The sequence below is a fragment of the Ursus arctos genome, unplaced genomic scaffold (genome assembly GCF_023065955.2).
Source record: "Ursus arctos isolate Adak ecotype North America unplaced genomic scaffold, UrsArc2.0 scaffold_22, whole genome shotgun sequence".
Classification (NCBI taxonomy): Eukaryota; Metazoa; Chordata; class Mammalia; order Carnivora; family Ursidae; genus Ursus; species Ursus arctos.
In genome coordinates, this window is record NW_026622897.1 from 32,667,822 (window position 1) to 32,695,425 (window position 27,604).

Here is a 27,604-nt window from a genome sequence, read left to right on the forward strand (position 1 = left end):
GCGGGCGCCCCCACCCCGCGGACCTCCCCCCTCCTTCCATGTCCAGGACACCGGGAAATGAGAAAGTACAGGGTATACCTTTGAAATTTCTTAGATCGCAATCTGAGAGCACATCCTATTGTTCTGTTGACAGAGCCTAAACGCCCTGCCCCGCATCTTACCGGCCGTTGATCGAGATGGCACACTGGCCGCATCTTTATTTTGGCCCTCTCCAGAAGCAGAAAGGACTCCATTGAATTATGATTAATATTCTGGAAGCAAAAACCTCGAATGAGTCTTCTGGGAAGACGCAGGGCTGATTAGTTGTTTTTCAGGACTGCTAAAGAATGTTTACGGTTGGAATCAATGGTACTATTCCCTTGTCATTTAAAAAATGTGCCAGCCCCAGGGCTGGGCCTGAGGGGTTTGCTTATGCCCACAGCTGATGGAAACCTCAGCCGGGGCCTCTGAGTGCTTGGCAGGAGTGGGCTCGCACACGAAGGACCGGGCCTTTATTTCCAGGCTTTATTTCATTCTTTAAAATAATTTTTTTCACAGCTTAAAACATAACTTACAGCTTAACATTTCCAGTGGCCACTCTAGAACATAGAATTTTTTTTGTAAAATAGGCAAAAAAACCCTTCAGACTCTGGAATCAAACACTTTCCACAAGAATGTTCAGGATGGAGGGAGCTTTAAAAGTGCAAAATAAAGAAACGGAAAGCCGGGGGGCTAACTTATTCATGAGTTTTGGGGGGCAGTTTATTTTACATTTGGGTTTGCCCACAGAGGACTTTCCCTGGGTATGCTTCCCCGTTGCTTTTTCAAGATTTTATGTTTAAGTAATGTCTACAGCCAACACGGGGCTCGAACTTAACCCCAAGATCAAGAGTCAGTGCGGTCTACCTCCTGAGCCAGCCAGGCGCCCCTCCCTTTCTCCTTTTATTCTCAAGATGACCACCCCTGACTTCTGACAAGCTGAAAAGTTCAGTTCTGGAAAGTAGGGAGTGTGAAAGACGACACACAGACTCCAGCAGCCGCCCAGATCCAAACCAGATCCTGCTGATAGGCCTTCTGTGTGAAAGAGGAGAAAGAGGTAATCAGATGACCCTTGACCCTCTTTGTTCTGACACTCCCCCCCTGCTTCCTCGTGGAGCGGGGGGCCTGGCTCCTGGGACTGCTGCCTGGGGAAAGGACACGTGTGTACAGGAGGTGGTCCGAGGGCGAGAACCTTCTCTGTGGCAGGCGCTCCGGCTACAAATCAGTTGTGTGGACCATCTGCTCTCTTGCTTTTTGAATGGAGTGGCGCCTTTAGAGTCCTTCTGGAAGGTCACAGAACTCCTGTCCGACTACTCCAGAAGATCTCTTCTTGTAATCTTATATTATTTAGAGAAAGGCCTCTTACCAACTTCTTCAGGCAAATTCTGATTTGCCACGTGGCAAGTAGAAGAGATGTAGACACTGGGGACTTAAGGAAGAGAGGGAATGTTCTAGCTTTCCTTCACGTCTGTGTGGGTGAATTTACAGTTGGAGGCTGCGGACTTAGCTCCTGACCTCGGCCTCCCCCATAACTAGGGGTGCCTTTGGTCTGTAGCTAAGAATGTTGGAGAGAGAAAGGAGAATGGAAAATAAATCCATGCCTACTTTAAAGCTTGCCAAATGGAAGCCGGGATGGAGACACTTTCAAGTAAACACAGTGACTAACAAGCTGAGAGAATGAGAGCCAAGACCAGTTGTGATCCAGTCCCTCATTTCACCTGGAGCCCCAAGACCCCAGAGCCTTCTCTAACTTGGCAGCGCTCCATAGAGCGCTTATTGCTTTCCAGATCCTTGAAGAATCCTCATGCTTTCCTTCAACTGTTTGCTGAGCTCTGGGCATACTGTGGGCTTCCCAGGATACCCTGCCTGTGAGGGAGGTGAGCGCCAAGCGCTCCTAAGCCCACTTGGGAGAGCTCGGGGGCCTGACTGGAGGTGTTGGTGACTGAGGGGCAGAGATCGAGGCCTCAGCTCATGTTCTGGTCACACCACCACCGGGCGGCTCGCTTTCACACAGGTACCATCACCCACTTGTCAGGAAGCCGTCTGGACACCAGCTGCTGCCCACAGTGGGGATGACCTTGTGGGTTCCTCACACTGGCCTAAGCTGGGGCCATAGGAGGGAAAATCCAGTTAATGCTGGAGTAAGAGAGGAAGAGAAAGGCAATCTTCTCCCTCTTCCTGTGTCCAGTGCTGGTCCCCCAGGCACGAGTGAGGCTCCTCTCCCTAAAGTTTCCGGCCCAGGGCCTGCTGCTGCCCCAAGCACCTCACCAGGGCCCCCAGCAGCCTCGCTGCCTCCACCTCTGCACGGCAGGAGGATCGTGGAACTTCTCGGGGCAGCTGCCACGGCAGAGGCGGGAGGGACAAGCAGGGCGGGAAAGAACACTAGTGCTTGCCCAGGGCTGGCTGCGCAGTCAGTCTGGACACGCTCTGGCCTCGGCCCCAGAGCGTGGGGAGCAAGCAGCCAGGCCTCCTTGAACTCCTTGCAGCGCTAGAGCTGACTTTGTCCAATCCAGGGTCCTCAACGCCACGCAGTCGATGTTCACATCCGCAGTGTCTTCAGGAGTGGGTGGCCAAGGCCAGGTTTGCTCCTTTTGTTGGAAGAAGGACATTTTCCTCTTGAGGTAGGAATGTAACTGGGGTGGCCCTGGCTAACACTCGACATCCTGCAGCTCGATGTCCTCAGTGGCGCTCTCTGCAAAGCAAAAGGCAAGCCCGTCAGGTGCCGATCAGCCACGGGGGGTTTGTTGGGGAGACCAGGCTAACACGCACCACCCCCGGCCGTGGAAGCGTGAGGGGACGCTCACGGGGCCCAGAGAATTACCTCTGAGCTTGTGTCTTCTCTTCCTCTGGAATTTGTACGCGCACTTATTACAGACCCACATGAGGCTGATCAGCAGTGCGGCCACAGCAGCGAGAAAGGCCAGGAAGACAGCGACGAAGTGGAGGTCTTCATAGAGGATCTCTACGGGGCGGGCAGGGCAAGGGGGAGAGAAGGTCTCTTTAGTACCACGAAGTAGCTCCCCCACATGCGGGCAGTTCAGAGGGGTGCCCGGGGCCCCGTCTTACCCGACACGTGTAGCACGATGGTGCCAAACTGGCTGCTCCCCAGGTGCTCCGTCACCGTGATGACGTAGTAGCCGGAATCCCTCACGCCCACGCTGAAGAGCTGGATGGAGCCGTTGTCAAAGGTGCAGAGTCTGTCCTTGTGGCTTTGGGAGATGTTGGCCTGAGTCCCTGGTTTCCACTCCACGATCTTCTGCGCCCCCCAGTTGGACGTATACTTCCACTCGATGGTGGGGACGCCATGGCAGGAGTACTCCACCGAGAGCAGGATGTCTTCCTCCACTGTGGCATTGATGGCGGACTGGGGGATGTAGAGTGACACGCCCTGACCTGCGGGATGGAGCGCCAGATGGGGGGCAACTTATATGTGAACTTACAGGGCAGTGAAGTGCCATGATTCGTTAATTTATTTAGCAAATATTTACTGAGCACCTGTTACGTGCCAGGCTTCTAGGTTCTGGTGCGGGTGCCATAGTGGTGAATGTTACAGACTGAGTATTTGTGTCCCCGCCGCTCACCCTGAAATTCCCGTGTTGAAGCCCCAATCTCCAGCGTGACTGTATTTGAAGATGCAGCCTCCAAGGAGGTAATGGAGGTTAAATGAGGTCATGAGGATGGGGCCCTGATCCAACAGGATTAGTGTCTTTATAAGATGAGACACCAGAGAGCTCTCTCTCTCACTATCTCTCTACAGGAATGCAAGAGGGGAATGAGAGAAAATACTCTGAGAGGCTGTAGCAAGAATGCGGCTGTCTACAAGCCAGGAAGAGCGCTCACCAGAAACTCAACGGTGCTAGGACTTTCCAGCCTCCGGAACTGCGAGAAAATAAATTTCTGGTGCTTAAGCCCCTCGGTGTGTGGTATTTTGTTATGGTCTAAGACTGTGAACAAGACACAAGATTCTTGTGTCCTGGATGAACAGTGAACCTCCGTGGAGGCTCCATTCTATAAGGCAGACACACAAAGGTGAAATAAATGCGATCATTTTAGATAATGACAAGCGTTTTAAAGACAAAACAACAGGGCACTAGTGACCAGTGGGGGCGGAGATGGCATGCGGCATTAGAGAGAATGGTCAGGGAAGACTTCATGGAGGAAATGACATTCGAATGGAGACCTGAAGGACAGGCAGTGTGTGCAGAGACTCATGGGAGGAGCGCCTTGGGCAGAGGGAGCAAGCACAAAGGCGGAGGTGAGGGCGAGTGCTGGTGTGTCTGAGGGACAGAAAGAAGGCCAGCATGCGAGAATGCAGTGAGCAAGGCCAAGAGACAGTGAGGCTGCAGAGCTGGCAGGACACAGGCCGTGCCATGAGGGGTAGGCGTGGGGTTTTATTCGAGGCTGATGGGAGCAAGGGGGGGCTTAGGTGGGAGGTGACATTCCCCATTAAGCTTGAAAATGTCTGCTGCGGAGAACATTCTGGGGGTGAGGGGACAAGAGCCAAAGCAGGAAGAGCAGTCAGGTGGCGGCTACAGGGGACAGAGGAAAGATGGAGGAGTAGCCTCGCAGAGCGTGAATGGTGGTCTGATGTGGGCCATGTATTCAGAAGCAGGGAGGACAAAACATGCTGACGAGCTAGGTGGGGGTGAGGCAGGGGCATCAAGCAGAGGTTCGTGCGTGAGCGTGCAGATGTGTGTAGCGCCGTTGACTACGGTTCGGTGTGGAGGCCGTTGTACACATCATAAGTAGGCACCACACACGGGCTCCACGCCAACCACTTTACACACACCGTCTCATCAAGGTCTCACGCACAGCCTACTGCAATTCCATCAAGCACAGAGCAAGCCTCGTTGTCAACAGGACTAAGGAGCTGGTCAAAGTTCGTTCTGCAAGGCTGAGAGTCACACAGGGCTGCTTGCTCCAAAGCTCACATATGTAACCTCTCAGCTCGAATCAATAGTCAGTGGTTGGCGGTGGACAGCACAGAATGTGACAAATGCCCCCACACCCTGAGAGGACTGGTCAGAGCTGGCTAGAGACTGGATAATGAACAGGGCAGGACTGAAGCTTGGAGCCCAGCCCTCGGTTTGCACCTCCACTTCCTGTTTGGCCCCCTCAATCTTTGAGAGCCCAGCTGCCCCACACCCCTGCCACGTGGCTCCAGGTAACCACACCAGCTACTCTTCCAGGCGTTTCTCACTGTTGTTTCCTCACCCCCAGCACATTCCATTAGTGTTCCTCTCCTAAAGCTCTTGGCTAGGTGACTAGAAATAATCTAATAAACGTCATGCTGAAAAATTGAGACATGGTAATGGTTTTCAAGAGTTACAATGGCCAAGTAACAGAAACACATTTTCTCCCAACTCTATTTTAAAACATGTTAAATTCAGAGAAAAGTTGAAAGGAAAGTACAATTAATAGGTACCCTCTCCTTAATTCACTAGTTATGAACGTTTTGCCACCTTTACTCTTTTTCTCAGGAAGGAAACAGAGGTCAAATTCCAGGTCAGCCCTTAGAGGGCAGGAGTTATGTATTTTCTTCATCTCTTTGTCCTCTAACACAATCCCTGACACATAGTGATTGGTCAATAGGTGTTTGCTGAGTGAACGAACAAGTGAATGACAAAGTATTTATAACAACAAGAAGGGTGAGGTTTCCTGACAGAAATGTTGCTGCTCCAGTGGTCTGAAAAATGAGCACCTCTAAAAGGTGACGCACGCATGTAAGGAGAACTGTGATTTAGTCAGCCTTTATGTGCCAGTTCCTATAACGTATACTTACTGTACTTACCAGTCCGCCCCTAATGTTTTACATGAGTCAGCAACATGCCCATGTAGCTAGGAAATGGAAGAGATGGGACTTAAATGCAGTTCTGTCTGATTCAAAGCCCTGTGTTTTTCCCGAAAGACACCACCAAAATATTATAAATAATAAATGAATTCAGTACAGTTGCAGAATACATAATATATAGAAATTGGCTGTATTTCTATATACTATAATGAAGCAACACAAACAGAAATCGAGAACACATTCCATTTATAACTGCACTAAAAATAGAATACCTAGCAATAAACTTAATCAGGGAGGTGAAAGACCCCAGTGAAGAAATCAAAGAGGAAATAAAAAATTTAGAGATCAATAAAAATGAAAACACAACAATCTAAAATTTGGGACACAGCCAGAGTTCTAAGTGGGAAGTTTATAGCAATATAGGCCTACCTCAAGAAACAAGAAAAATCTCAAATAAACAATCTAACCATACACGTAAAGGAATGAGAAAGAGAAGAAAAAAGCCCAAAGCTAGTAGAAGGAAGACAATAAGGACTAGAGCAGAAATAAGGAAACTGAAAAAAACAGTAGAAAAGATAAATGAAACCAAGAGCTGATACTTTTAAACAATAAATGAAATTGATAAACCTTCAGCCGGACTCACTAAGAAAAAAAAAAAAAAAAAGGAAAAATCTAAACCAAAACCAAAACCAAACCAAACAAAAGAGAGAGGCCTCTATTAATCCAATCAGAAATGAAGTAGCAGTAACAACCGACACCACGGACGTACAAAGAGTTACCAGAGAATAGTACGAAAATTTACATGCCAACAAATTGGACAACCTAGAAGAAATGGATAAATTCCTGGAAACCTACACTCTTCCACAAATCAGGAAGAAATGGAAAATCTGAACTGGCCAATTACTAGTAATAAAATTTAATTGGTAATAAAAAAACTCACAACGAACAAAGTCCAGAGCCAGATGGCATCACAAGTGAATTCTACAACACATTTAAAGAAGATTTAATACCTATTCTTCTCAAACTATTCCAAAAATAAAAGAGGAAGGAAAACTTCTAAATTCACTTTATGAGGCCAGCATTACCCTGATACCAACACCAAAGACACTACAAAAAAAAAAAAAAGAAAAAGAAAGAAAGAAAGAAAAGAAAAGAAAAGAAAAGAAAAGAAAACTACAGGCCAAGATCTCTGATGAACATAGATGCAAAAATCCTCAACAAAATATTAGCAAACAGAATTCAACTATACAGCAAAAAAGTCATTCAGCACAATCAAGTCGGCTTAATCCAAGGATGCAAGGGTGGTTCAATATCTGCAAATCATTCAAGGCGATACCACATTAACAAGAGGAAGGATAAAAACCATGATTATCTCAACAGATGCAGGAAAAGCATTAGACAGAGTACAACATGCGTTCAGGATGAAAACCTCAACGAAGTGGGGTTAGAGGGAACACACCTCAACATGATAAAGGCCACACGTACTAGCCACAGCTACAGCATCCTCAGGGGTGAAAAACTGAAAGTGTCTCCTCTAAGATCAGGAACAAGACAAGCGTGTCCACGCTCACGACCGTGATTCAACACAGTACCGGGAGTCCTAGCTACAGCAAGCAGACAAGCCCAAGAATTAAAAGGATCCATACTGGTAAGGAAGAAAAAATGGTCACTCTTTGCAGATGACATGATGCTGTATATAGAAAATCCTGAAGACTCCACCCAAAACTGTTTGAACTAATAAATGAATTCAGTGAAGTTGCAGAATACGAAATTAACATACAAAAAGCTGTTGCATTTCTATACACTAATAATGAAGTAGCAGAAAGAGAAATTCGGAAAACAATTCCATTTACAGTAGCACCAATGAGAATAAAATACCTACAAATAAATTTAACCAAGGAGGTGAAAGGCCTATACTTTGAAAACTATCAGACCTTGATGAAAGAAACTGAGATGACACAAACAAGTGGAAAGATATACCATGGATGGGAAGAGTTAATAGCATTAAAATGTCCGTATTACCCAAAGCAATCTACAGATTCAGTGCAATCCCTATCAAAATGCCAACAGCATTTTTCACAGAACTAGAACAAATAATCCTAAGATTTATATGGAACCACAAAAGACCCTGAATAGCCAAAGCACTCTCTAGAAAGAAGAGCAAAGTGGACGGTATCACAATCTCAGATTTCAAGATATACTACAAAACTACAGTAATTAAAACAGTATGCTATCAGGGCGCCTTGGTGGCTCAGTCAGTTAAGCAACTGCCTTCAGCTCGGGTCATGATCCCAGTGTCCTGAGATTGAGTTCCTTGTCGGGCTCCTTGCTCAATGGGGAGCCTGCTTCTCTCTCTGCTTGTGTGCTCTCTCTCTCTGACAAATAAATAAATAAATCTTAAAAAAACCAAAACCAAAACAAAACAAAGTATGACATCGACACAAAAACGGACACAGATCAATGGAACAGAATACAAAGACCAGAAATAAATCCACAGTTATATGGTCAATTAACCTATGACAAAGGGTGCAAGAATATACAATAGGGAAAAGACAGTACCTTCAATGAATGGTGTTGGGAAAACTGGACAGCTAGATGCAAAAGAATGAAACTGGACCACTTTCTTACATCATACACAAAATTTAGCTGAAATGGATTAAAAACCTGTGAGACCTGTAACCATAATACTCCTAAAAGAAAACAGAGGCAGTAACCTCTTTGACATTAGCCTTAATGTGTGCCAAGGTCTGCGAGTTTTCCCAGGATTGGGGAGTTTCAGTGCTAAAAGCAAACCAGGTCAGCCGGTCACCCTGAGCCTCAGAGAAATGTCATAGAGGAAAGAGAAAACGCCAAAGTGGATTTCTGAGGCACCCAGAGGTGGGGTGCAGAGGCAGAGCTGAGGGAGGACCAATGCTACTCTTCCCTGACCCCTCTGGCTTCCTAGCCCATCTCCACAGTCTGCAATCCCACTGCATCCCTCCCCCACACCCCAGTCACTGAATGCTGCCCCCACCTGCCATTGCTTGCTCTGCCCCAGGATGCTGGCTCACGGGTACTGGCCTGGGGAAGAGTATTATTATTATCTCCATTTTACAGAGGAGCAAACTCAAGTTCACGGAGGTTAGGGAATTTGCACCACGTCACAGTCAGTGGCTGAGCCAAGAATGAAATCCTGTGTACTTTCCACTGTCCCAGTAATGAGCCAGGAAGCTCGCAGGAGCTGGGGAAGGGAGAAGACACTCGTTGAAACGGAAGCTTGCAGAATACAATTTTAAAAGTGTGGCAAAGAGAGGAAGTGCAATTGGGGCCGGGAGAACCATGAGGCCACCCAGGGCGGCAGGATGGGATCCTCAGCTCCCTGCCCTGCTGAGTAGGAAGCCCAGGGTATAGCCCGAGGAATCTGGGGCGAGCTGGAGACTGTGTGTGGGAGCTAGCCCGCGGGGCACAGAGGACCCAGGCTGCTATTCAAACAGAGGCTCAGCAGGATCCGAACTGGGCTTCTGGAAGGGCCATCTGGCAGCAGACTGAGCCTTTCTACACATCGCTTGCACTGCCCAGAGCCCACCACCCATGCTGTCCTAGGTACCTTCCAGAGAAGCCACAGCTGGAACCCAAACAGTGGGGGGCAGCCCCAGGCCCTGCACCGGGGTTCAGGGGGCAGCAGCAGGAAGGGCACGTGTGCATAGTAGGTCTGCCCTGGAACTCCTTTCCTATCATCCGTCTCAGAAACCCCAGATCCCAGCACAGTGCCTGGCACTTTGTGGGCGTTCCCAACATATGTGTACCAACGAACAAATAAAGACATGTGTGCTCTGCCCGTCCAACTGCTGCCCCTCGGGAGAGATCGGGAACAGGGGGATCTGTGTGCAGCTGGCGGAGGTGCTGGTGAGACCCCCTTCCCAGCCCCCATCTGTTGAGTGTCAAAAAGCTCAGAGGAGAAACAGCTGTTTTTTTTGTTTTTGTTTTTGTTTTTTAAAGATTTTATTTATTTATTTGACAGAGAGAGACAGCCAGCAAGAGAGGGAACACAAGCAGGGGGAGTGGGAGAGGAAGAAGCAGGCTCCTAGCAGAGGAGCCTGATGTGGGGCTCGATCCCAGAATGCCATGATCACGCCCTGAGCCGAAGGCAGACTCTTAACCGCTGTGCCACCCAGGCGCCCCAGAAACAGCAGTTTTAAGCTGCAACTGAAACATCCACGTTGCTGTCTAACTTCTGTCATTCTTGAGACAAGCAAGCCTGGAATTTCGGAAACCGAGTTTCGAGTAGAAGGTCAGCAGAGCAACTCGGAACATTGGGGCTTCTGGGTTTAGATGCCATGAACAGTGTTGAAGACCGATGTCCACTCACAGTTTACTATCCCTGCTGTTAGCAGAGGTAGTAATGCCCCTCTCAGTGCCTGATTACTCAGGGACCACAGCTCAGCGCATCCCGATGGAGCTCCCTGGTGATCTTGCTGGATACGGCCTTGGGGAGTCACCCAGATGTCAGCCAAACCCAAACAACACGGACAGAGGCAGGTTTAGGTGGAGGCTTGAAGTCCGCTCCCTTTCGTCAGGTTTCAACCAGAAAATGTATTTATCACTGCAAAGTAGCACTAGTCACCGTGACTGTTGTTAGTAACCACCTGTTGGGTCCTAGCTGCCCCAGGCAATGATCACAGCCCGTGAAAGCCAGGCTGGGAAAGTCAAATGACTGGGCCACTGTCAGCTGAGAAAGATGAAGAAGTTTGATAACGTTATATTGTCAGAAGCATGCAGACGTAACCCTCAAACATTACAGTGGGGATTGTAAATGGGCGTAATCTTCTCAGAGGGCAATACGGTAAAATCTATAAAAATTATTAGCACATACCTCTTGATCCAGAAACTCCACTCTTATGAACTGATCCTGCCAGTGATAAGGGCACAAGTGCATGTTTCGTCTCTGAAGCAGTTTGGGTGATTGTAGCAGCAAAAGACTGGAGACATCCCATGTGCTCACTCGGAAGGGACCAGTAAAGGAAAACTTACGCTACTCATGACACTTCTGCCACCAACTACCTGGAGCGAGCGCACACCCCACAGGGTCAAGCACCAGTCTGACAAGACGGTCCCGCTTCAGACACCCACCACAAGTCCATGCCCCCTGTAATGCTGACCAACTGGCTATAAATCAGGTTTCCACACCCCCTCCTCAGGTTCAATACTTTGCCAGGATGGCTCACAGAATTTCGGAAGCACTTCACTCACTATTACCCGTTTATTATAAAGGACACAACGAGGACGCCTGGGTGGCTCAGTTGGTGGAGCACCTGCCTTCGGCTCAGGTCACGATCCTGGGGTCCTGGGATCGAGCCCTGCATGGGCTCCCTGCTCAGCGAGGAGTCTGCTTCTCCCTCTGCCCCTCCCCCCATACGTAAGCGTGTGCACACTCACGTACGCGCGCTCTCTGATATAAAATCTTTAAAAAAATATAAAGGACACAACTCAGGGACAGTGACACAGAAGAGACGCACAGGCAGGTTTGTGGACTGGGTTCGCACCTCCGTGCTCTCTCTGGCAGTACCACGCTCCTAGCACCTTGACGTGCTCACCAATCCAGAAGCTCTCCAGACTTCCTCGGTTACGGTCGTGGGGGAGGCTGCCGGACCCGGGGGGACTGATGACTTCACTGTGTTGGTTGGTGGCTGACTCATCCCTAGCCTCTCTCCTATCCCCTGAGCTCCAAGCCTCTAATCCCGCGGTTAGTTCCTCTGTCAACCAGCCTTCCTCTTCCAAGAGCCACCTCCTTAGCAAACAAAAAGATTTAGCACTCCGGAGATTCCAAGGATCTTAGGAAGTTTTTGTATCAGGAATCAGGGCGTAAGACCAAGTATTGTCACAGGGGAGGCGCCTCTCACTCCTATCGCCCAGGAAATTACTAGGGTTATAGGGGCTCTGAGTCAGGAACCAGGCAGAGGAGACCAGATGCGTATTTCTTACTGTGTCACACCTGGCTAAACAAATTATCAATACTCACATTCTAATACTACAGAGACATTTTAAAAATGTGATACATCGATATGCCCTGATACTAGATTATCTCAAAATCATGAAAAAGCACAAGGCAGCATCGCACACAGAGGATACTTCTGGTTAAGGAATGAGGTGTACATACACGCACACCCCGGCTCATCTGTATCCGGCTCAGAAACTCTCCGGGACGGTGCTCTAAAACGAGGGCTGTGGCGGTCTTTGGGGAAGGACTGCGTGTCCAGGTAGAAGAAAGCCTTACATTTCATTTTATACCCTTCTGAACAGTTGGGACTATTTTAGCAAGTCTGTGAATTGCTTAAAAAATAAAAACAGTGTGGGGGCGCCTGGGTGGCTCAGTCGTTAAGCGTCTGCCTTCAGCTCAGGGCGTGATCCCAGAGTCCTGGGATTGAGCCCCACATCAGGCTCCTCCGCTGGGAGCCTGCTTCTTCCTCTCCCACTCCCCCTGCTTGTGTTCCCTCTCTCGCTGGCTGTCTCTCTCTCTGTCAAATAAAAAAAAAAAAAAAAAACCAGTGTGATCCTAAAAATACATAAAAGGCATGCCAAGGGTCTAAGTCGCAGGGTTTTTGCGTTTGAAAGTTAGTAATTCACGCGTGCAGAGTTAACAAAGGGTTTCACAGCACTGTCTCCACCTGGGAGGCCAGCAGGAGACCGGAGTTGAATAAAGAACTATGCTTTTTGCTTCACTTGCTTATTTGATCATTACTTCAGGGAGGACTCAAGGCCCGGAGGCATTACACAGAAGCCAAGGTCTCGCCAAGCAGAAAACCAGAGCTCAGGCTGGAACCCAAGGTGTTTTCAGTGCCCCACTGGGGCCTCGAATACAATACTGAGTACGGAGGTGGAGAGTGACACCTCTTTTATGTCTCCCAGAACAGCACAAGGCTCAGTGCTGGTAGAGACCTGAAAGGCCCATGTCACTAGAAGCAACAGTCCCCCTTCTCTGGGCTTGCCAGAATGGCAGCTGCTAGCCACATGCCTTTTTTAAAAAAAGATTTTATTTATTTGAGGGAGAGAGAAAGAGGGCGAGCGTGAACAAGCAGGGGGAGCTGCAGAGGGAGAGAGAAGCAGACTCCCCACTGAGCAGGGAGCCCCACGCAGGGCTCCATCCCAGGACCCCGGATCATGACTTGAGCTGAAGGCAGACGCTTAACCACCGAGCCACCCAGGCGCCCCGAGCCCCACGCTACTGAGTCTTGAACTGAGATGTGCTCTAAGTATAAAATGCACACTGGGTTTTGGAGACAGTACTTCGTGCGGTAAAAGGAACGCGACAAGATCTCAGCAATTCTTTTACATTGATTCCATGTTAGAATAATATCTTGGGTAATAGCTTGGGTATACTGGGCTAAAAATATATTATTAAATTACACCTTCTTTTTACTGGTTTAATGTGGCCACTAGAAAATTCAAGAGTACATGCGGTTTGCATTGTATTTCTATTGGACAGCACTGGTTTAGACGAGTACTTCTCTGCTGCCTTGCAAACAACATCCTGTTCTCTTGAAGTGGCTCTACCCTCTCCTCTTCTCAACAGCATGAGAGGTCCCCAAGCCTTTTTTTTTTTTTTTTTTTAGGTTTATTTGAGAGAGAGTGAGAGAGATCACAGAAGGAGAGGAAGAGGGAGAAGCACACTCCCTGCCGACTGACTTGGGCCTCAATCCCAGGACCCTGAGATCATGACCTGAGCCCCGAAGGCAGCCACTTAACACACTGAGCCACCCAGGTGCCCCCACCCATCTTTCTTCTTCATTCTTCAAACATGTTAGCAACTCTGTTGGGGGGTATGGCATCTTTGTAAGTACCTCCAGCATCTCCCTGGATAACCCATCCAGTACCCTTGACTACCAGAACATTCTCCCTCAGCCTTCAGTGAAGCAGAGCTCGGACCACAGCCTTCTCTCATTTCAGTTTACTGTTCAACTGCTCCCACCAGCCTCATCAGTCCTTCCCCTCCACTCCCGCCGCTTCTCCCCATTCATAATCCTCACTTCCCTCCCTGGCCAGCCTGGCTTCCAGGACCCGTTATGTTCCAAGCACTCTTGCCAATTCTTTAAACTCCACTGACCTCTGTGTTTTCACCGTATCTGCCCAGACCTGGATCAACAACGCTCTACTTCCTCTCTGCTCAAACCTGAGCAGTCAACACCGTGGGAGACCGTCCCGCAGGAGACACTCCCACAACAAAGCACACGGTTTCCAGCATACATTCATGAACATCACATTCAAGAGGGCCCTCCGTACTGCCAATCTCACAATGGTTTTTTCATGTAGATTTACTCCCTTTTCCACGATTACTCTGACCAGGTCCCTCCAATCTCTTTAGACCTCCAAATTCCTCTTCATTCTCAGCTAATGACCTTCTCCTCCCAAGCACTGCGGACCACCTCTCCTACTTGAAACATGCTTGTGCCTTCCCGGCCTGCCACACTCATCAGGAATCCTGGTGTCCCTCCTGGCTCCTTCTCGGGCCACAGGGCGGTAGCTCTGCCTTCTCCTCAGACGCTGGGAGGGCGCACCTGCCTGTGAGAGCAGAGGGCAGCAGAGGAGGGCAGGGCGCAGGCTGGGGAAGGCCAGCGCTCACGCTCTGTGGAACCAAGAGACCGGGAGCTGTGCGGACGGCACCACACCCTGGCTGGGTCACCCTGCACAGCCCTTTACCTCTCTGACCCGCCATTTCCTCATTTGTAATTAGGGACCATCACCGTTCAGCTGTCAATGATCCAATAATAAAAAAAAACGCCCCAAACCATGTGGGTGTGAGAACTTGACAGCCAGGAACAACTCCAAAGGTCACAGGAGGAGCTCCCTTCCCTGATTTCTCACCCAGACAAAGCCCAGATTCCAGGCCATGAGAATTCAATCGAGTGTCCTTTCATTCTAAAGGCACTTAGGCTGGGAAGCGAAGGGACTAACATTTACAGGGCACCAGCTCGGTCACGTGCTGTGTGTGCAAGGCCGTCGTTCATTTGGGGCCTGAGGCCCCGCAGGCAATCTTTCTCAGAGCCCCCACAGAGAGGGCCTTTCAGCTGGCCTCCTGGCCACAGCAGACTGGACCAAGGTGGGCCACTTGACCTCATCTACTCATTCCCACCATAGCTAAGAATCCTGATAGAATCCGGACATCCTCATTTGAACATTAGATCATCTGGGGAAGCTTTTAAAAATCCTATCCCGGGGCCACCTGGGTGCTCAGTCGGTTAAGCCTCTGCCTTCGGCTCAAGTCATGATCTCAGGGTCCTGGGATCCAGTCCCGTCTAGGGGCTTCCTGCTCCTTGGGGAGCCTGCTTCTCCCTCTCCCTCTGCCTGCCACTCCCGCTGCTTGTACACACCCGTTCTCTCTCAAATAAGTAAAGAAAATCTTAAAAAAAGAAATCCTACCCCATATTAATGAATTCAGAATCTTTCGGGGCGGTGGGGGCAAGGGGAGGAGGGCTCAAGGCCTCTGTGATTTTTTAAAGTCCCAGTGTGCAGCTGAGACTGGTAGCTACCGAGTGAATCCGCACTAAGGGGTTAGCAGCTGAAGCTCGTAGTCCTTCAAAGGGGCACTTAACAAGGCCTAAAGCCAAAGCAGGGAAGGGCTGCCAGGTGAGAGAGGAATGTTTGAGGCACCTGTGACAGCCCTTTCAGTGAGATATTTGGGGGAAAGGAATTTTTCTGGCGTCCCTCAAACTTCATTATTTTTAGCAATGCTTGGGGGTTGGGGAGGAATTCCGCTGCCCTCCACTTCCTCCAGGGCTAGAACGTGGTCGCTTTCTACATGTGGCTTCATCAGAGTCGCTGGGGGGCCTGGGAAATGAAGTGGCGGGGTCCCCTCCATTTCTCCTTCAGTAGGTTAGGGCTGAGGCCTCAGAGTTGGCTTTTTTTTTTTTTTAAAGATTTTATTTATTTATTTGACAGAGAGAGAAGCAGTGAGAGAGGGAACACAAGCAGAGGGAGAGGGAGAAACAGGCTTCCCACCGAGCAGGGAGCCCACTGCAGGGCTTGATCCCAGGACCCTGGGATCATGACCTCAGCCGAAGGCAGACGCCCAACGATGGAGCCACTGAGGCGTCCCAGAGTTGGCATTTCTAACAAGTTTCTAGGTAATGCCGCTGCTGGTCCCAGGATCACACGGTTAGAACTTTGGCAGTTCCGATTCTGCAAGCCCTTGGGGTGCAGGGGGCACGGAGGAGGCTCCCAGCATCCCTGTAGGCCAGCCCCTCCTACTCCAACACGGATAACACCACTCACACCACTTACGCCGTGCAGGGGACCCGCCTCTGCTGCCCAACTTCTCATCCTGGAGAAGGGAAGACGTGGGCCACCCGGTCTTCGCCAGAATGATGATCAGTGGGTAAAGACTGAAAGGAGGCAGGTTCTGGCAAACAGGACTGAGGCTGTGTGGGTATAATGGATGCATTCATGGACTCTGGAGTCAGAATTTAGGTCTGCCAATAACAGCCGTGTGATCTGGGGGTAAATTCCTTAGCTGCTGTCACCCTCCGTTACCATACTTATGAACTAAATATACTGAAATAGGGCTGTGCTCACCTCCTGAGGCAGAATGACGTTTCAGTGAGACAATGCATGTAGGGAGCTGAGCACAGTTCCTAACACGTGGTGACCGCTCAATAAATATCAGCTAAAACTAATAAAGTTCTTCAAAGATCCGCTGAGCTGCTCACTGAGGTAGTGAGTTCCCCATCCCCAGGGGTGTGTAAGCAGAATCTGGAGTCAGACTAAAGCAGTATATTTGAGAGTGGGAGCTGGCGTGTTGGTGGAGGAGCCTGGTCCTTCCAGCCCAAACCACATAGCAGGTATAGACTGGAATGGGCATTTGTAAATCTGTGATTTCCTTGTGGAAGTCCGCAAAGAGTCTGAATGACCTGAAATTCCTCCTTGTGCAATTCCTTCTGGAATCTTCCTACCATAAGCAAGAGCCGCCCTTGCTGGAAAGCTGAACTCTTTTGAATGGCCATGGGCTGCATTTCTACTCAGATGCCAAGAAAGCCAGGCACGGTGGAGGCGGCCGGCTGGTCCTGCACGGCCTGGGGGTGGGGCACGGCCCGGTTTACTGTCTGCGCAGCGGGGCTGCAGGACTCGTAGTTGGGCCTGGGCCAGTGCGCAGCCTGGGGAACTGAAAAGTGGGGTTCTCAGCTACCTCTGCAGGTATTGTGTGTGGAACAGGAGGACTAAAGAAGAAACGAGGTGTGGTGACATCGCAACATTCCTTGGGAGGAGTTTATAGGATGCCTGAAGGCCCTCGGCAGGGGGGTGTAGAGCAGTCAAAGGATTCAGGCACACTCATGACGGGGTGCCGCGGTTAGGGTGTGGAACTGCTCCTTCAGAGAGACTAAAGGGCCAATTCCTCTTCATCCCGTTGATTTTAGTTTAAACATCACTTCTTCCAGGAAGCCTTCCCTAATCTCTCAACACCAGGTTAGTTTCCCAGCCCCGTGTTCCCACAGCAACCTGTTCCCAGGCCCTTGTAATTCCTCTTGATCAATGGCTCATCCTAGATCACCTAGGTCAGCTCTGAACCCACGGGCGGATCCGTCTTGTTCACTGCTACTCCCCAGGGCCCAGGGCAGTGGCTGGCCCATTGGACTTTCCATAAGCCCCTAACGGAATGAAAATCTCTAGGCAAGTTCCTCAACCTCTCTGAGTCTCAGTTTCTTTATCTGTAAAATGGGGACTAACTGCATCTATTTGCAGGATTATGCGCCGGTGAATGTTTTCTTTCCAGCAGCTGTTGCAGAGCACGTGCTCGATACACAGTCGCACACGCTTTGTCTTGTAACTGTTATTAACAACTACAGAAGCTCAGCACGCCTGGGTGGCTCAGTTGGTTAAGTGTCTGCCTTCAGCTCAGGTCGTGATCCCAGGGTCCTGGGATCGGTCCTGGGATCGAGTCCCACATCGGGCTCTGTGCTCAGCAGGGAGCCTGCTTCTCCCTCTCCTTCTGTTGCTCCCCCTGCTTGTGCGGTCTCTCTCAAATAAATAAATAGAATCTTTAAAAAAAAAAAAAAAACCAAACCAATTATAGAAACTCAGGAGAGACTGGCTTTTCTCCACTTCAGTCAGCTGGAGGCTATTATAAGTGATCTTTCTAGACCACACACCCAGTTGTGTCTCCCCTGGCTCTGAAAGACGTCAATAATCTGCTCTCCACTGTCTTTTCCAACCCCATCTCTCAAGACTCTTCACCACCCAATTCCAGTTCACCAGACTATGGGCCATTCTGGGCCTTTTTCTCCTCTTTCTCAGCTGAGACACCCCCCCCTCAGGTGTGTGCTCACTCCAGGCCCCTCCTCTGCCAGGGCCCCCCAGTCTCCTGGGGCACAGTTCCCAGCCTGCCTTGCGTTCACTTTAAAGGAGTGACGGCCCATCTCCCTGCTGGAAGGACAGGCAGGCACTCGGCTCACTTAGGTCTGAATTGCCAGTGCCCCTCAGTGTGTGAGTTGATGGAAGGATGGCTAATTCAGGTTGGGGTGACAAACCGAATCGACCGTCTCCTTGACATAAAGGAATAAGCTCTGGTTCAGGAACCCCTGAAATCCCATCCCAAAGTACGTAGAAGGCATGGTGATGGCAACAGGGAAGAGCGGGTCTGCTGTTCTGCTTCTGGACATCAGCTCCCAAAAGGAATGTGACCCATTCCCCTGGTGAGCCTGGGGCAGGGGTATTATATAGGTGCAGAAGGGCAAATCATCAGGGGAGCCTCACGTGTGGTCCCCAGTCCCTGCTTGGTGCCAATGGACCCACATCTCCCTCCTGCGTCTCTGGCACTAGTGTAAGGGTCTTTCAGAGGAACTATTCCAGCACCCTCCACCTAAGACCCAAAGTCTTGCCAAGCTCTATTCCACTACCTGCTACAGAACGTCTAAGATGAAACAAGAAGAAACTGGCAAGTGTAGGAAGAGCCCGTTTAACTCAAGAACAGCCCCCTGCTGCTGGAGCCAAAGAAGAAAAGGTGGCAATGCTGTGTCTGTGTTTGTGATTTCCTGTTACTCAGAACTTTCTTCCTCCTTGCACACCTGGCCACCTCCTACTTGGCCCTCCAGGCTTGGTGTTCCAGAAGCCTCTTTCCAGCTCCAACCAAGTGAAGTAAATTCCTTTCTCTGTGCCTCCAGGGCATCTAACATCAAATCATCAGGTTGGGATCTGACTTCCCCCCGGGCCACTGCCGAGTTTCCTCAGCTCCGGGGCCTCTCACGTGGTGGGCGCTCAGGAGCTATTTACTGAGCAAACCCCACTCCCAAGCAAAGCAGTCTTGTCTCCTGCCCTAAGCCTGGTGGGGAAATTTCCATAGGTCTGCCAGGATAAAACCATAAATAAGACATAAGTGAGGGGCGCCTGGGTGGCTGAGTCGGTTAAGCGTCTGACTTCTGGTTTCGGTTCAGGTCACGATCTCAGGGTCGTGAGACGGAGCCCCCCGTCAGGCTCCACACTCAGGGCAGGGTCTGCTTGAGATTCTCCCTTCTTCTCCCTCTCCCGCTCGTGCTCGCTCTCTTTCTAAAAAGTAAATAAATAAATCTTAGAAGAAAAAAAGACGTGAGACTCCGCTACACAACGGTGGGTGTTCTGAGAACAGAAGGTGGAAGAAACACGCGCACTTCCTGACAAGCCGTTTCCCTAGGACAAGACTAATGGAAGGGACCTAGAAATGGCCTAGTCCAGGAGCACTGCTTGGCCACACATTAGAATCACCCACAGAACTTAAAACCAAAACAAAGCAGTACTGGGCCCTGCCCTTGGAGATACCTCCTGACTCTAGAGTAGGGTGTGAGTGTCCGTAGGTCTCACAAGCTCCCCAGGTGGTTCTAATGTGCAGCCCGGACTGAGAACCACCAAGCCAGCCCACCCTCCTTGCCCTGTGCACTTGGAGGAGGAAGGTGACTTGTCCGTGTGCAGGGTTTACTGTCAGCACTGGGACTGGGACTGGGACCCGTCACCCAGGCTCTGCCTCTCCAGCCAGCTGAGGATTCCCGGGGAAGTCTCAGAGCCGCCAGTCTCCTGTGGGGGCAGCAGGGCAAGGGCCTGAGCCCCCCACCCCGGGTGCACCTCAGCATGGGGAAAGGCCAATTGCTTCTTGCACCATGCGTGAAGGAGGAACGTCCTGTGCTCCCTTTACGGTCCAGTGTCTCATTCCCCTTTGCCCACAGGGCTGACTGGTGCCTCCCCGGCCCAGCAAATCAGTTATAGCAGAAAGTCATTTTCCAACTCTGAACTTGCCAGTCTAGCCTCTCTCCTACCCTCATTTCTTCTGGATAAGTAAGTACATTCCTGCTGCAAGCCCATTTTCCAGGGGGAAAAGCAGGTGCACGCAGACCAGGGTCCCGAACACAGTGGACCAGGGACGTACACCGCAAAAACAAATACCACACAGGGAAATGGTGGCTTTGAACAGTCCAGTAGACCAGACAGACTAACAAATATGTACAGAACATTCCATCCAAAAACAACAGACTGCGTATTCTTTCAAGTGCACATGGAACATTCTCCAGGATAGGTCACACGGTAGGCCACAAAACAAGTCTCAATAAATTTAAGAAGACTGATATTATATCAAGCATCTTTTCCACCACAGCCATATGAAACTACGAATCAATTACAAGAAAAGCACTGGAAAAAACGCAAACGCCTGGAGGCTAAACAGCACGCCACTAAACCAGTCAAGAAAGAAATCAAAGAGGAAATGAAAGAAATCCATGAAGACAAATGGAAATGAAAATACAACAGTCCAAAATCTTTGGCATAGAGCAAAGCAGCTCTAAAAGGGGAGTTTATGGCAACAGGTCTACCTCAAGAAACAAGAAAAATCTCAAGTAAACAACCTAACCATACACATAAAGGAGTTAGAAAAAGAACAAAGCCCAAAGCCAGTGGAAAGAAGGAAAACAAGAAAGATTACAGCAGAAATAAGTGAAGTGGACTGAAAAAACAGTAGAAAAAATATTAATGAAACCAAGAGCTGGTTCTTTGAAAAGGTAAAATTGATCAACCTTTAGCCAGACTCATCAAGAAAAAAAGAGAGGACTCTTAATCAAATCAGAAATGAAGGAGGAGAAAGAAAACCAACACCACAGAAATACAAAGCATTATAACAGCATATGGTGAAAGTGTATACGCTAACAGATTGTACAGCCCTGAGCGGATGAAGTCCTAGAAACTTACGTTCTTCCACAACTGAATCAGGAAGAAATAGAAAATCAGAACTGACCAACTACTAGTAATAAAACTGAATCAGTAATCAAAAACTCCCAACGTGATGACTCATTACCCCTTCGGTGGAAGTTATATTAGAAGACGGCAAACTCTACAACTCGGCATTCTTTTGAGAGTTGAGGGTTTCATCCCCGCAGCCACCACCCTCCCTTTAGAGGAAGGAAAGAAAAAGGCAGACGCAAAATTGAAACTGGAAAACTTACTCCAGCCAATCAAAGAACGTCAAGTAGCCTCGGACTTGTGATTATGCTAAGGGACATGTCAACATTGTGATAATCTGATTTACTTCTCTGGGTAGGGAAAATAGTGTGCGGTTGTTTGTTTAAGTAACAAACATGCTGGGGATGTTTGCTCTTACTGCAGAATGTTTTGATATAAAACTTCAGCCTGGGGGAGAAAAGAAAAAAAAAAACTCCCAATAAACAAAAGTCTAGAACCAGATGGCATCACAGGTGAATTCTACAACACATTTAAAGAAGATTTAATACCTATTCTTCTCAAACTATTCCAAAAATAAAAGAGGAAGGAAAACTTCTAAATTCACTTTATGAGGCCAGCATTACCCTGATACCAACACCAAAGACACTACAAAAAAAAAAAAAAAAAGAAAGGAAGAAAGAAAGAAAGAAAGAAAGAAAGAAAGAAAGAAAGAAAAGAAAAGAAAAGAAAAGAAAACTACAGGCCAAGATCTCTGATGAACATAGATGCAAAAATCCTCAACAAAATATTAGCAAACAGAATTCAACTATACAGCAAAAAAGTCATTCAGCACAATCAAGTCGGCTTAATCCAAGGATGCAAGGGTGGTTCAATATTGCAAATCATTCAAGGCGATACCACATTAACAAGAGGAAGGATAAAAACCATGATTATCTCAACAGATGCAGGAAAAGCATTAGACAGAGTACAACATGCGTTCAGGATGAAAACCTCAACGAAGTGGGGTTAGAGGGAACATACCTCAACATGATAAAGGCCACACGTACTAGCCACAGCTACAGCATCCTCAGGGGTGAAAAACTGAAAGTGTCTCCTCTAAGATCAGGAACAAGACAAGCGTGTCCACGCTCACGACCCCGATTCAACACAGTACCGGGAGTCCTAGCTACAGCAAGCAGACAAGCCCAAGAATTAAAAGGATCCATACTGGTAAGGAAGAAAAAATGGTCACTCTTTGCAGATGACATGATGCTGTATAATATAGAAAATCCTGAAGACTCCACCCAAAACTGTTTGAACTAATAACTGAATTCAGTAAAGTTGCAGAATACGAAATTAACATACAAAAAGCTGTTGCATTTCTATACACTTATAATGAAGTAGCAGAAAGAGAAATTTGGAAAACAATTCCATTTACAGTAGCACCAATGAAAATAAAATACCTACGAATAGATTTAACCAAGGAGGTGAAAGGCCTATACTTTCAAAACTATCAGACTTGATGAAAGAAATTGAGGATGACACAAACAAATGGAAAGATATACCATGGATGGGAAGAATTAATAGCATTAAAATGTCCGTATTGCCCAAAGCAATCTGCAGATTCAATGCAATCCCTACCAAAATGCGAACAGCATTTTTCACAGAACAAGAACAATTAATCCTAAAATTTGTATGGAACCACAAAGATCCCAAATAGCCACTCAATCTCGAGAAAGAAGAACAAAGCTGAAGATGTCACAATCCCGGATTTCAAGATATACTACGAAACTGTAATAATCAAAACAGTATGGTACTAGCACAGAAACAGACACAGAGATTAACAGAACAGAATACAAAGACCAGAAATAAACCCATAATTATATGGTCAATTAACTTCCAACAAATGAGACAAGAATATACTATGGAAAAAAGACAGTCTCTTCAATAAATGGTGTTGGGAAAACTGGACAGCTACCTGCAAAAGAATAAAACTGGACCATCTGCTTACATCATACACAAAAAAGAACTGAAATGGATTAAAGACCTAACTGTGAAACCTGAAGTGATAAAACTCCTAAAAGAAAACAGAGGCAGTAATCTCTTTGACATCAGCCTTAGCAACATTTTTCTAGCTATGTTTCCTCAGGCAAGGGAAACAAAAGCAAAAATAAAGACTCAGGACTACACCAAAATAAAAAGCTCTTGCACAGCAAAGCACACCAGCAAAACAAAAAGGCAACCTACTGAAGATATTTGCAAATGATATATCCCATAAGGGGTTAATATCCAGACAACCCGAATAACCTGATTTAAAAATGGGCAGAAGATCTGAATAGCCATCTTTCCAAAGAAGACATCCAGAGGGCCAACAGGCACATGAAAAGATGCTCAACATCACTCATCACCAGGGAAATGCAAATCAAAACCACGAGATACCACTTTGCACAGGTCAGAATGACCAGTATCAGAAAGACAAGAAATAGCAAGTGTTGGTGAGAATGTGAAGAAAAGGGAACCCTCATGCACCTTTGGTGGGAACATAAATTGGTGCAGCCACTGTGGAAAAGAGTATGGAGGCTCCTCAAAAAATCAAAAATAGAACTACCACGTGATTCAGTAATTCCACCACTGGATAATTACCCAAAGAAAATACTAATTTGAAGACACTAATTTGAAAAGACATATGTACCCCTACGTTTTTTTTTTTTTTAATTTAAGATTATTTATTTATTTATTTGACAGAGATAGAGACAGCAAGAGAGGGAACACAAGCAGGGGGAGTGGGAGAGGAAGAAGCAGCCTCCCAGCGGAGGAGCCTGATGTGGGGCTCGATCCCAGAACGCCGGGATCACGCCCTGAGCCGAAGGCAGACACTTAACAACGCTGCCACCCAGGCGCCCCTACCCCTACATTTATTGCAGCATTATTTACAACAGCAAAGATATGGAAGCAGCCCAAGTGTCCACTGACTGAGGAATGGATAAAGAAAATGGGGTGTTACGTACACACACACACACACACACACACACACACACAATGGAGTATTACTCAGCCACAATAAAGAGTGGTATCTTACCATTTCTGACCACATGGATGGACCTAGAGGGAATTATGCTAAATGAAATGAGTCAGACATGGATAACGCACATACCATATTATTTCACTTGCATGTGGAATCTAAAAAGCAAAACAAATGAACAAACAGAAAGAGACTCTCACAAACACAGAACTGGTGGTTGCCAGAGGGGAGGTGGGTTGGGAGGTACAGTCATAAAATAAACACATCATGGAGCTGAAAAGTACAGCATAGGAAATACAGTCAATCATTTTTTATTTTTTAAAAAGATTCTATTTATTTATTTATTTATTTATTTAGAGCATGTGTGTGAGCGGGGGTCCGGGAGGGGCAGAGGGAGAGGGTTTCAAGTGGCCGCGCTGACCACGGAGCCTCACACAGGGCTCAAGCTCATGACCCTGAGATCATGATCTGAGCAGAAATCAAGAATTGGACGCTTATCTGACGGAGCCACCCAGGTGCCCCCAGTCAAACATTTTCTAATAATGTTGTTGGTGACAGATGATGACTACACTTATCGTGGTGAGTGCTGAGTAACATACAAAATTATTGGATCAATATGGTGTACTCCTTAGGTACTCTACCATTGCATGCCAATTATACATACATACATACATACATGTTAAAGGAAAAAGTCTTACAGGGAATGAAATATATAGGTATCCTCAGGTCCTCCTGATAATGGAGAAAGGACGGTCTCCGGCCTGCAGCACCCCTCCCAGATCTCCCTTGGAGATAGATCAGAAATGAAGAAATCTGGATGACCTTCTGTTTGAAAGTCCTCACCCCTCTGTCAATCGCTTCATTGAATCCTCCAAGCATTTTTCTGAGCACTATCCCTGTGGAAAGGAAGTGTGTGTCCTGGGGCTACCTGTCAGCCTGGAGGCGGCCCCAGCCTTCCGTGTTGTCCAGATCATGTGCCTATCACTAGCACTGCACGCGTCATCCTGTAGTGGGGGCTGCTCTCACCTGAGAGAGGGTTAAACACTGAAAGTTTCAATGTCCACCAGGACAGGGCTGGCTAAGTACAAGCTAGAATATTTATACGATGGCGTAGGTACAGCAGTCAAGGGGAATGAGCAAGATCACTGCTTCTCAATGTGGACAGAGCCGAAAAGAAAATGGGGTAAGCACCAGGTTGCTGAAGCACTTTGCATTGACGGTCCTCCTGCACTGACTCTCCTTCCCCTTCCCCTTCCCACTCGTCCCACCTCCAGAGGAGCCCAGAACCCACAGCTCCATTCTAGTTGAGATTGGTCCTGGCCTATCCCTCTGCGGACCCAGACTCAGCCCGCTCTCTGTTCCCCTGTTCTCCTGGGGACTGGGCCACGAATGACTCAGTGGGGCCAGTTCTCAGGTCTGGGTTCTGAGCCTCTAGGGCTTCCAGAACGTTCGCACCTCCTGCCTCTCCCAGCCCACCACTGCAAACTGGCACTCTTGTTTGCTCGCCTGAGGGCATGACCACGAACTAGGTTTCCCCACGTGGCCTGCTTCCTACAGGCAGAGGGTGCCATGAGTAAGAGTGAGTGAATTATGCACTGTGGCTAATGGCTGGCTCCCGAGCGATGCGAGCATCTGGACGGATGTTGTGTAGAACCGCGGTTGGAAGCAGGTTGGAGGGTCGAAAAACAATTGAAAAGCTCACTGCCACGCCAAACACATCCACCTACCTGAAGGACTAACAACTGGTTATTTCTTGCTCAACAGGCAGCCAGAAGTACGTGCCCTATCCCAGTCCTTCTAGGTTTCTGAGACCTGCAGTATCCCAAGCTAGGCTCTGGTCAGAGCGGTGTAAGGGTCCAGTGCTAGACTGCCAGAGTCTGGACCCCAGCACCACCACTGACTAGCCGATATGCAAGCAACAACCTCCGCGTGCCTCAGTTTCCTCACTTGTGAAACAGGGACAGAGTAGCACTTAGCACTTAGAGGGTTGCCTTGTGGATTCAAAGAAGTCTTGTCAAGTCGGAGGGGATGGTGACTGCGTACGTGCTTACTAAGTGCTGGCTCTAACTATAGGTCCTCCCACCTCCAATGGCCCTGCGCTGGTTACTCTAAATCTCAATTGACTAATCTGTAACATGGGAATGACAATAACGTTAATGATTAGATGAGAAAGCAAAACTGTGTTACAATCCGTGGTTTGTGTGGGCGGGAGATCGTGCGCTGTGAGTTACTTTAAAACTCATCAAACTAGGGAGAGCCTAGGGCCGACCACCCAACGCCCACCTCTCGTGCACAGTGGCGAAGACCACCTCCAGCCTGAAGAATTCAGGCCCCAACACCCAACCCAAGCCCCCAGAACCCCTTTTCTTCAAGATTCGGCTGTGGGTTCGTCTGCGTGAGGGGGAGGCCTACAGAACGTCGTGGGGACTGGGGAAGCCCGCCGGAGGGCGAGGGGTCCCCACCGTGGGGCGCGGGGCCCGCGTGCCCTTGGGGTCGGGAACACCTCAGCTCCAAGTCTGGTTATTATTCCAGGAAAAAGAAATAGAAAATACCGCAGAGGAGGCGGCCAAGGGGCCGGGAGCCGGTTATCTCCCCGCCGACTTCCGGCTCTGATAACGCCCGGCCGGGCGGGGCCGGGGCGGACACCCCGAAGTGGCCCAGGGTGCCGGGCCGGGAGAGCCTCCACTTGGCCGGGTCCCTCCGGCCTCAGAGGACGCGCCCAGCCCCGGCGGGAAGCAGTGCGACCCCTGCCAGCCGGGGCCCCCGAGGTGGGCTAGGGCCTGTGGCCGGGCAGCCGCGACACCCGGGACCCGCCCGCCGCTCCGCACCGCTCCGCCGCCACCCCCCCTCCCCGGCTCCGCCGCCGCCCCCCGCGCCGCCCCGCCCCGCGGTCCCCCGCTGCGCCCCGAGCCTCCCCGTCGCCCCCTGCCGCGCCCCGAGCTCCGCCTGCCCCCGCGCCGCCCCGCGGTCCCCTGATGCACCCCGAGCCTCCCCGCCGCCCTCTTAGCGCCGCCGCAGCTCCACCGCTCGCGTCCCCGCGCAGCCCCCGCGGTCCCCCGCTGCGCCCCTAGCCTCCCCGCCGCCACCCCCCCTCCCGAGCTCCGCCGCCGTCCCCAGCGCCGCCCCGCCTGCCCCCCCGCCCCGAGCCCTGCCGCTGCTCCACCGCCCCCAGCGCCGCCCCGAGCCTCCCACCGCCACCCCCAGCGCCGCCCCGCGGTCCCCCGCTGCGCCCCGAGCCGCCCCGCGCTTACTTTGCAGACACCCGGCTGCAGCCAGGCAGAGGGCGAGGAGCCCCAGGGATATGCCGCGGTTCTTCTTACTCCCTCTCGGCAGAGGCCTCATGAGCAATCCCTGGGCGGCTCGGGCCGGGCATTGGGCTCCCAGCGGCGCGGCGCGGCCCGGCTGTGCGCTGTCACCGCCGCTGTGTTGCTCCCGCCCGCCCGCCGGCCGCCTCTGCCCTCCTCCCCTGAGTCCGCAGGTCCTCTAGGGCCAAATGCAGATGAGCTGGTTGTACTGTGATTGAGCCAGTTCCCAAGAAGAGGGAAGGAAAGAGAAGAGACAGAGAATGGGAAGCGGTGAGAATGCATACACTCAGAAGTAAATAATGACAAGTAATGAGCCGTCTCCTTCCG

The 27,604-nt window shown here is 49.5% G+C and overlaps 1 protein-coding gene across 1 annotated transcript; it reads right to left on the reverse strand.

The window, feature by feature from the left end:
- Positions 1-484: 484 nt before the first annotated feature.
- VSTM5 (V-set and transmembrane domain containing 5) lies at positions 485-27,491 on the reverse strand. Its single transcript, XM_026505340.4, has 4 exons — positions 27,224-27,491; positions 3,085-3,411; positions 2,840-2,980; positions 485-2,710 (listed from the first exon to the last, which is right to left on the reverse strand). Exons 1-4 carry the CDS (start codon positions 27,312-27,314, stop codon positions 2,667-2,669), a joined length of 603 nt encoding a protein of 200 aa, XP_026361125.1. The 5' UTR covers positions 27,315-27,491; the 3' UTR covers positions 485-2,666.
- Positions 27,492-27,604: the final 113 nt, after the last annotated feature.